This window comes from Leiobunum rupestre, chromosome 6 (assembly GCF_980474605.1).
Source record: "Leiobunum rupestre chromosome 6, qqLeiRupe1.1.hap1, whole genome shotgun sequence".
Lineage (NCBI taxonomy): Eukaryota > Metazoa > Arthropoda > Arachnida > Opiliones > Sclerosomatidae > Leiobunum > Leiobunum rupestre.
The window spans coordinates 64,898,324-64,909,610 of record NC_143389.1 but is presented as its reverse complement, the minus strand read 5'-3'; the positions used below and the strand labels follow the sequence as shown (position 1 = coordinate 64,909,610).

General features: G+C 38.6%; 1 protein-coding gene across 1 annotated transcript; it reads left to right on the top strand.

The window, feature by feature from the left end:
* Positions 1-1,112: 1,112 nt before the first annotated feature.
* LOC149943174 (uncharacterized protein F54H12.2-like) lies at positions 1,113-2,327 on the top strand. The gene has a single exon (XM_090179571.1). The coding sequence runs from the start codon at positions 1,113-1,115 to the stop codon at positions 2,325-2,327; it is 1,215 nt and encodes a 404-aa protein (XP_090035697.1).
* Positions 2,328-11,287: the final 8,960 nt, after the last annotated feature.

Genomic DNA, 11,287 nt, shown 5'->3' with positions numbered 1-11,287 from the left:
TTGAAGACACGGCGGGACACGATTTTGGCACTGAAGGGAGACCGGTGGCTCGGGTGAAAGAAGTACCCGCCGGACATTATTTATCTATCGAACATTTAATTAAGGAAATAAACGAAAATGCTCTGTGTAAAGTGGCGGATTCTTGTTTCGTTCACGATAGCTTAAGCGGACACGTCGCCCTCAACGACAGTATCCGTAAAGAAATGATACTAACTATGAGCGAAGGTTTGAGTAATATTCTGGGCTACGGGCCTAACGGGAAAATCATTGGTAAAAGTTTGAGACCGGCTCGCCTAGACTATAACGTTCCATCTCAAATATTCGTTTACACGGACATTGTCGAGGAAGTCGTAGTTGGTCACTCTTTAGTTCAACTTTTAAGAATTATCGCCGTCGACGATAAAAGACACGGTTCTCACGTTGAAAAGACGTACATCGCTCCTCATTACGTGCCCGTCAACAAACGTTATTTCGACACTATTCAAATAGACCTGAGAGACGCCTTAGGGAAACCGATCCCTTTTCAGTTCGGTAACTTAACGGTGAAAGTTCATTTAAGACCCCGACAATGACGAAGCCGGACGTCCTGAAACATCGCTCCTGCGTTTATCGAGATTATTACGTAAATCAGGCCGGTCAAGGTTTATCGAAAGTGTACGTTGGCGCTAATTACCAGCGGGGACACGGACAAATTGGTCACGGAATCGGTAGTTTTTTCTCGGGATTGTTTCGAGCGGCAAAACCTTTCCTAATGAAAGGCGTAAAATTTTTGGGTAGCCAGGCTCTTTCGACTGGCAGTCAAATTCTTAGTGACGTTCAAAAAGGAGAGAATGTCAAGTCGGCCGCCAAGCGGAGGGTCAACGAAACTTACGATAATTTAAAACAGCAATACGGATCTGGCAAACGTAGACGTCGCGCCCTTCCTAAACGAACTAAAAAAAGGGTCCCCGCGAAGACCAAGAAATCATTAGGAGTTCGGAACGCCACCCGTAAGGTTCTCGACATTTTCAACTCTCGCAAACGAAACCAGGCATGGCCCACTGTCAAGCGCTTAAGAGCGAATTAGATTTGTTCGAATCTACACCGATTCAGACGTCTATCGAAGGTGGAAAATGGATGACGTACCAGCCCTATCTTCGTTACGCGGCGAAGCTATCGAGTTCAACGTCTTAAGTGGCGGAGACGAATATCTCGATTTACCTTTAACGTATATGTACCTGAAATTTAAAATCGTCGCCGACGCCGCGGGAACCGACTTAGCGGATGACGATGAGGTCGCTCCGTGCAATAACTTTCTCAACACGTTGTTCAGTCAAGCCGAAGTGCATCTAAACGGTACCCTTCTCTCTCCGTCGGCATCCACTTACGCGTACCGTTCTTACGTCGAGACTCTCCTAAACTATGGCAGTGACGCTAAATTGTCCCATTTGACAGCGGCCATGTGGCATAAAGACACTGCAGGGGCTATGAATAATTTGGTCACCAACGAGGGCTATAAGACTAGAAAAGCGTTAACCAGCAAGTCTAAAGAAGTGGAACTGATTGGCCCTCTTTTCCTGGACATATTCAACGTAGAAAAATTTATTCTCAATGGCGTCGATCTTCACGTAAAACTCTCACGCAGTAAAGCCAATTTCGCGTTGATGGGTAAAGTCAAGGCTGGCGCTGATTATCGAATAGTGATTTCGGACGCTACGCTTTTGGTTCGCAAAGTTCGCGTGGCTCCTAAAATACTTCTCGCTCACGAAGCCGCTCTTGCCCAATCAGCGGCCAAGTACGCTTACACCAGGACCGAAACGAAAATATTCACTATAAACTCGAGCATGTTAAGCACCACGATAAATAATTTACATTTGGGGACAATGCCCAATCGCGTTATAGTGGGTTTACTCGATCACGACGCCTACAATGGTAATCTAGCCAAAACGCCATTTTGTTTCGATCATTTTGACGTGAATAGTTTAGCTCTTTATTCGGATTCCGAGGGGGTCGATTCTAAGCCCTTGCGGCCCAATTACGACTCTAATCTTTACGTCGAAGCTTATCACACTTTATTCACCGGAAGTGGCTTGCATTATAAAGATCAGGGCAATCAGATTTCGCTAGCAGAGTATCCTTTTGGGTTCTGTTTATACGTTTTCGACCTGTCCCAAGATTTAAGCGCCAGTTCAGTATTCCACTTCAACCCGACAAGACAGGGACAATTGAGGCTCGAGTTAGGGTTCGCTCAATCAGTGCCCCACGCGTTAAGTTGTCTCGTTTATATGGAATTTCAGAGTTCGTTTAGAATTGATAAAGCACGTAACGTAATTGTCGATAATCCATGAAAGGCGGAGACATATCGATCGTAATGGCTCGTACCAAAAACTTTATCGGGGTCTTTCCCTCCGATTTACTACCCCCCCGAATAGCTAATTATCCTACTTCCCTAATTTTGAATTTAGACAGTCACGATCAACAAGGCAGTCATTGGGTAGCGATTTATTTCGACGCCAGGTGTCGTTGCTTTTATTTTGACTCTTTAGCTTTGGGCCCTTTACTTCCCTCTATTAAGACATTCATAAAAAATAATTCGACTAAGAGAGTGCACAATAGGAGGCGTTTGCAGTCGTTAACTAGCGGTGTTTGCGGAGAATATTGCGTAAGCTACATAAAACATCGCACGAAAAAGAGAAGTACCGGTAGCTTCTTTAAGGGTTTTACCAAACGTCACGAGATCAATGACGTCATCATTAAAAAAAGATTCGACGGTATAAAAAGGTCCGCGCTCTGAAATCTAGTCGCAGTATCTCACCATGGAAGCACTCTTACGAGACTTGAATTGTATCACCCGGAATAAAACACCTTGTCAACGTAGCTCGGTCGTCGTCGAGTTTGATTATTTAATTGGAAAAAATAAACTTAGAGATACCGGAGAAGGTCCCGACATTGTCATAAAGGAATTGGCTATAATCACCGCCGATAAAACACCCGCCTGTCTTACTTGGACTTTCGAACCCCCGTATCCCAAGGACCATTTACCGTTCAACACTCAACGACAAAACGGGTGGGTCGTACGCAATAAACACGGTCTCGACTGGTCAACTGGACAAACAGCGTATCGAAAACTACCTTCATGCTTAATACCGGCTACGGCCACGGCTACTCGTATATTCACGAAAGGTGATGTGAAACGCCAATACTTGGCAGATTTCCTGGACTGTACCGTCCACGATTTGGATGACTTCGCCTGCCCCAAGGCCATTAACATTGATAAAACACCCCCCGTAAAATGTCTCTACAATCACAAAGTGACTAGGCCTTGCGCTTTCGACAGGGGTCTCCTGTTCGCCGATTGGGTCTATCAACACGACGACGCCATCAACATTCAATTGTGTTTTCCATTTTAAATCGCCCCCCTTGTATATTTTATCCTCCCTAAATAATTTTTTTTTCATTGAAATCACGTGTTCTTTTCTTTATATAAGAAGCGCCTACCCTTTTTATAATCATTTGGTATCATGGACTCTAAACATAAACATCGCTGCTCTTGTAAGCAGTATCGTCGCGGCGGAGTGGATCAAAACAATAGAGATATACCACCCAACGAAAAATATATCGATGAAACGTTAACATTTAAAGTTAAAAAAAGCACGCTTGACGATCTCATGGAATTATTCGTAAAACATGTTCTTTCAGAAATCGAAAAAAGTACGCTTTGATACAATCGACGTCACGTTATACATACAGCCAGAAGATCGAAGAAATTATGATATTATAAACAAAGCGCATTTTCAACGGATTATTTATAATGTAGGAAAAGTACTCGAGCCTGTATTGTTAAAACGAAATAAATATTTGGATTGATATTAAACGGTTCTTTAATATCATACTATTAATTTGAATGATTTAAACAAAATTTGATAGATATGGCTAATTTAACGGTGGATAAAAGACGAAGCTTAACCCTTCCTTATATTTGATAAATAATCTTAGATTTTATTGGTAGATATGGCTAATTTAACGGTGGATAAAAGACGAAGCTTAACCCTTCCTTACATTTGATAAATAATCTTAGATTTTATTGATAGATATGGCTAATTTAACGGCGAAGCTTAACCCTTCCTTACACCGTGGATTCATCTTCTCTTTATTTTCAAAAGTATCCCGCCGCGATGATTGACACACCCTACTCTAAACCGAAAAAAGTGTTAGAGGGGCATTGTGGAGAGTAAGTAGGTAAAAAAAAGGCAGGAAAAATGTCATCCACACAAAAATCATCGGTATAAATTTGGGGAAGGGTGGGAAGGTAGCGGTGTAAAGTCCCGTCGGTATAATCCCATCGGTATAATCCTATCGGTATGTCGCTACCCTTATCTCTGATGTCAATATAGTCCTCAAGTGACAGATTATCTCTGACTCAATTTAGGTAGATGCTTCGTCTGCTAGAATTAGGTTTATGTAGGCTTTTTCGTTAAGAACCACGAACTGATACCTTTTCGACCTTAATTAAATCATATGTTGATTTTACCCTGATTTTGGTGAATTTTAGTCAACGACATCAGCTCTCAAATGTTAATTATAAAAACTGGACAAAAATCTAGCAGATGACTGGCAGACTATACCACCTGCCCCATTTTGTGTGCAGTTCGCCAATTATAGAACTTTTCTTTGGGAAACTGGAAAGATTTAACGTTTTACGAGAGAGAGATCGTCGGAAGTCGGCATACATCTTAGAGATAACTTTTACTGTTTGGTGGGGGAGCGACCTTCATATTGCGACGTTCAATAAGGTTGAGGAAGATAGTAAGTTTATTTATAACGAAAAGGAACAATTAAGAATAAAAATAAAAGATAAACGTGACGTTCAGGTCTTGTAGCGGGGACGGAAGATTCTTGGACGAAAATAATACTTTAGCTTAGCGGCGATTTCGGCGGTTGAACCTTCTCCTTCCTTCTCCGGACTTAAACCTAAAACCCCTTCTTTTAAAACCTCCTCTAACCGTCGTTTTTCCACCTCGCTCGAGCGCTCGTTCTTTAATATCCTCCCCACGTTCTCCGAAGCACGCGGGCTTTTCACCGATCTTGAATCTTGGGAAAGGTTGCTCTCTGAATGCGTCACAATATATAGCTTCCCCACGCCTTTTATTTTCGAGACGAGCGACCTGACCTTAAAGAAAATCGGGCCACTTTTTCTACCAATTCTCAAATTCTTCGATTTCTTTCCACTGCAAAGATGACGACTGCTGACTAATCGCAATTCAACAGTCATTTCAAGAAGGTTTCCGTATTTCCGGGTATATTGTTATTATGGTCAATGGGGGGAATGTATATGACCAAGTTTTATTATTCTCGCGCAAAGAAACTCGACTGGCCACTCCAGCAAGTCGATTCGGTGGTAAGGTTTGGCTATCCTTCGAATTGAGCTCGTTGAAAGTTAACTACACAGTTGGTTGTATTAGATAGGTGCTCAGTTTAGTTTTTGAAATGGCTGAAAACTCTTTTCAACCTATATCGGATCAAACGATTCGAGAGGCTTTAAATGTTTTGAGAAGCCCACAACTTTTAGGCATATTGTCAAACGCAATTTCTCCGTTATCAAGTGAACGGTCACAGAATTCGGCTATAAGTACTGTGCATGAAAATTCAAGAACTTCATTCGGTACCGTTCAAAGTGAAGTGCGACAAATATTTCGCTCGCCTAGACCAACTGGAACACAAAGTCAATCAAGCTCTTCTAACGCTAATCAATTCAATTACATGGAATCTGGTAGATGCAGATCAAGAAATTCTAGGTATGTTAATTGTTTTTCAGTATATGTTTAAGTTAATTGGTTGAACCTAAATTTACACCGTGATATAGTGGGTGGTTTTCTAATAATTTTAAATTCTGGGTCATTCCACGCCAATTCGAGCACTCATGTCACCATGGTTTAACGGATATTAATGAAATTTTACACACTGTAATAAGAATTTCCCACGTTTTTTGGTTGTCGTCTGATTAAAATTCGTACCCCCTTAGCGTTCTTGTGAATAGTATTTCACCAGATACATTAATATCGCACAATTTTCATATTTAAGATAGTTTTTACTGCCGAATTCAAAAATTCCTTCGAAAATTTCCTATCAATAACGGTTCTTAATTTATTAAGGTCCATTTTTTAAATTATGAAATCTTGGGGGTCACATTGAAGCCAGTGGCGGAAAGGGTGTTTCCGTGTCCGTTCGCCTTTGACTTTAGATAGCGTTCGCGCTGCTAGCGGTTAAATCCCTAAATTTTTAGAGGGTCTTCCATAAAATACGCCTTAGAGGTAATCTCCCCTATAAAACGGCTATCTTAAAGTGTAATAAATTGAAGTTGCACCTTTTGAAGGGTTGGGCTTAAATAATTGTGACCCCCAAAAGGGCTATCTCTAAGTGTAATAAATCGAAGTTAAAGTCTAACCTTTAAAAAGGTGAAATAAATGTGACCCGCCTGTGCGTTCAAAAGTTCAAAATGGACCTTAATTAATTAAAACCCGTTATTGATAGAAAATTTTTGGCGAAGTTTATGGAATCTGTAGTAAAAACTACCTCAAATCTGAAAATTGTGCGATATTTAATGTATCTGGTGAAAGACTATTCACAAGAACGCTAAGGGGTACAAGTTTTAATCAGACGACAACCAAAAAACGTGAGGTATTTTAAATTGTCCGTCGCTTCAAAACCACTCGATATTGTTTACTAATATTTCTTATTTGGACATCTCCTGTCCACCAGTTACAGTGTGTAAGATTTCATTACGATCCATTGACCATACATGACTGTTCGAATTGACTTCTTTCATCTCAATATAATTAAACATAGTTTCCCCAAATATGATTTGTGTTTCTCCATCCCTAAATTTTATTAGCTAAAAATCATGAATTATCTGCCTTTTATTTGCGATATTAAGTGCAATGGTAAACCCTTTCACGTCCTAAAACCTATAACTTTCTTCTAGCCTTGTAAATTACAAGTTGTATTTTATGAAAAATAACAGTATATAAATGCAGTTAGGATTGATTAGGCGTAGTTCGATGGCTATAGGTTAGGTAAGGTATGATTTTATTGCTTTACCCAGATAATTATAGTGTTCTGACTTTTGAGTACGCCCTAAAAAGTGTTAATACAGTCAAAGGCGTCGTAAGTTTTGAAAATATCTCTGGAACGGGCCCTAAATCATTTAACAATTTTAAAGCGCCCATTATGGTGATATTTTACCATTCTTATTAGTACATATTTGTTGTCAATAGTATTTAACTAATGAATATTATTTTTGTGGTATTGTTTAAAATTGAATTTCTCAAGGCTTCAGGGACATCGTTGGTTGTGCCCAAAACGGCACCAGGTTTAACACTAACTGGTGAAGTAGCTCACCGTTGTTGGGGGAAAACTACACTCTATATTAGGTTGAAAGGTTCTTCAGTTTCATTAAAAACTGAAATAGCTTCAAATGAAGCACCTGAAACGGTAATTTCCGACGAAGAACTCCCAGACATTTCATCGTCCCTAAATAGTAGTTATTTTTATTCAAAATTACATTATTGTAACATAGTAAGTGTAAGAATTTAACATTCATTTTTTTAATCAGTGGTGTGTAGTCCTAATCAAACTGTTGAACCATCAACATCAAGCAGTTTATCAGCTCAAGAACCACCAAGTTTTACCGAAGAACAGATTAGTCAAGTGCTAGCCTCTGGGGTAAATTTAGACCTTATATCTGTTTTTCAGAATGAGGATATAGAAGAAAATATATTAGAAGAAGAGCACGTTTCAATTGAAATCCCAATGATAGAAAGCCAACTAGAAATAAAAGAGATTTTACTTAACTTACACCAGCATATTAATGAAGACAGTACAGTGGATATTAACGTTAATAGAGTTAATGTTCTAGATGGGGCTTTTAGAGCATTGAAAAGAAACTCGTTTAAGCCAAATTTGAGATTAAGCATAGTTTTTACTGACAACAACGATGAAGGAGAGGGTGCTGTGGATATGGGCGGGCCCACCAGAGAGTTTTTTAGGTTATTTCTAAAAGAACTTATGCATTGTAAAGTTTTTGAAGGACCATCAAACGCCAAAAACCCTGCAATGCATTCCACTGCAGTTAACCAAGGGTTATACAAATTAGCAGGAACTGCAATTGCGTTGTCCTTAGTACATGGTGGTCCAGGGCCACATTGCTTTTCAAATACCCTCTTCGAATGCTTATACACTGATCCAAATAAAGTAATTACATGCCCAACAAATATCTGCGACATGGATCAAAGAGAAAGGGTATTGGATATTTCAAAAGCGCAAACCATGGAGGAACTAGAGTTGGCTGTTGAAAAAGTGGCCGATATAAGGGCTGCGTTCAACAACTCTAAAAAAGCTCAGTGCTGAGCTCAACGGTCAGCGGTTTTTTACTGAACGGGGTTTTTGACTTCCGGTTTTGACGTCACGTTGATCATCGGAGACTCAACGGAAACATCGGCTGAGCGGGATGGTTATTGCGTTGCTCATCGGTGTAGTGACGTCATTCGACAAAGTTAAAGGAGGGGTAGCAGACGATATTTTGTTCGTTAAGTCAGCGAACTATAAATCGTACAACAACTTTTAGACTTTTGTGACGTAGCGTTGATTAAAAGAACTCAACGGTTTTTCTCCATTGATAGTGGTTGAACGCAGCCAAGATCTGTGGCTGGTTTTAACTACCACGTTTCTTCCCTCGCGCAGAAAGATAAGATTAGTTTAGAGATTAGCCACTATCTTTTAATTGGCCGCCATTTAGCAAATTTAATTCAATTTAAAATAAACTAAACACATTAGGTGTACTAGACTAGAGGCCATTTGTATGAGCCCTCAAAATTTTTAAAAATTAATGATTCAATCTGACGAGCCTCTTTCTAGAGATAAAATTAATCGAACATTTAAAATAAATTTCTCGGAAAGAGGTAGTAACCGTTACTCTAAAGAAAATGTGGTAGTTGGCTATTGGAAGGACTACTTAATAGATGTGGAGGAAAATGAAAGTTCAGTTTCATTTAAAGACATTTTCGTTTTCGCAACCGGGGCAGAGAGGGTACCCCCTTTGGAATTCAATCATGCACTTTCCATTGAGTTCCTCCATGATCCTCTACCCGGAAGTCAGATTTTAAGTAAATATCCAATGTCAAATACATGCAGCTTAACATTAAAGCTTCCGATAGTGCATTGTTCTTATGACGTATTCAAAACTTCTATGGATGAAGGAATTTTGTGTAGTCCGGGTTTTAGGCTCCCCTAAACTTTACTACTACGTTTCACAAAATCAAAATCTTAAGGCTATTTCTAAATCCGTACATGTACATTTATTTTTTTCAGTAATTATCAGGATTCCCATAGCATTACTTACACTTCAAATTTGTCAAAAATCAAGATAATTTGGGAAAACGTTTCAGGGCTTAAGGGGGGGGTGCAAATCGAAGGGGCCCGTGAGTAAGTTTGACCCCGGGCCCCAGGATACCTCTGCACGGCCCTGGACTTATCATATGCCGAAATCATTGTGTCATACTTATGGTTTTTATGTTACTTATGATTCTGTAACTGGTTGATTCCTGTTAAATAATGGAAAATAACGATATTTTGTTAAATAATGGAAAATAACGATATTTTGTTAAATAATGGAAAATAACGATATTTTGTTAAATAATGGAAAATAACGATATTTTGTTAAATAATGGAAAATAACGATATTTTGTTAAATAATGGAAAATAACGATATTTTGTTAAATAATGGAAAATAACGATATTTTGTTAAATAATGGAAAATAACGATATTTTGTTAAATAATGGAAAATAACGATATTTTGTTAAATAATGGAAAATAACGATATTTTGTTAAATAATGGAAAATAACGATATTTTGTTAAATAATGGAAAATAACGATATTTTGTTAAATAATGGAAAATAACGATATTTTGTTAAATAATGGAAAATAACGATATATATAGATAGAAGATCAGGCCCTTAGCCACGGGGGGGGGGGGGGGGATTTGGGGTATTTCCCCCTCAAAACTAAATGTTACCCCCTTAAATGAAATTTTTATTTGCCCCCACTTGTACCCTCCAAGAATATTCGTTGCCCCTTCATCGTTATTAGCTTTTTAAACTTCTATTCGTTGAAATTTTCCTTTTGAACCACTTGTCCTTGATTCAGGTTTAGATCGTTATTTAAAGCTAACCTATTTTTTAATAAAATACACCGAAAACAATTTTGCTTCTGAAAGCAAAGTTTGTTTTTGTTGCACCCAAAAACAATTTCACGGTGCCAAGAAGGGGGGGGAGTTTGTAAAAGCACTTAATAAATTTCACTTATTTGTTAATTTGCGAAATTAGGTATACGACAAAAATTTGCCCCCTCACGAAAATCTACTGCCCCCTTTCTGGCTACGGGCATGTGAGGCTGTAAAAGAAATACATCAAAATGGAGAATTGTCAAGTGCGCAATAACGAGACAACGATGTAGCGAACTAATTATTAGATTTATTCATAGAAAACATTGAGTTAGTTACAAAGAAAAAAAACGAAGCGGAGTTAAAATTTTTGCTTTACTATCTGTATACATCAATTTAGATACCTTAATATTAATAAAGATATCAGAATCATTATACATTCTGTTTTCAATTTAGACAATCCCAAAAGAATGAGTTGTTTTTATTTTTTAATCGTCTGACGATTACCAAGACAATAAGGTTTAAGAAAATAAAGCTACTAAGTTCATGTAATGATTAATTCCATGATTTCCATCCTCTGAAAGTGGATTTATTGGTATTTCCAAATTCAGAGGTGGATGGAATTGGTTTTCGGGCACAATAACGTTATTGAAGGTCGCGATGGCTGCCACTTCGTTTGAATCGTCAACACCATATAACATAGGATTTGCAAAATAGGTGTCATCTTCTTCTTCTTTTCGAATGTCGTTTAGTCTATTAAGCGACCATAACTGAAGGGGAGAACAATTACGCTCCGTTCTTAGTGAATGGTGATTCCATTCACCAACGAAAAAATTGCTAGAGTTTCTTATTCGCGGTAAAAAAACAAAATGTAACGAAAAAATATGAATTTCATTTGTTGACAATAAGATACCAACATTTTCCATATGTTGGAATAGCGATTTGTAATACGCAGATATAACTGGGTTGGCTTCCGACCACAGCATCTCTATTCTGGTGTTATAAACCGTTTTAACACTATTTGTACACTTTTTCATGAGTCGAAATTTGACACTGCTAGGGGCGTTTTATTACCCAAATCAAACCCCGT

Bases quoted from the DNA above. Each gene is read 5' to 3' on its own strand.
- LOC149943174 (XM_090179571.1), top strand. From the start codon at position 1,113: ATGGATGACGTACCAGCCCTATCTTCGTTACGCGGCGAAGCTATCGAG.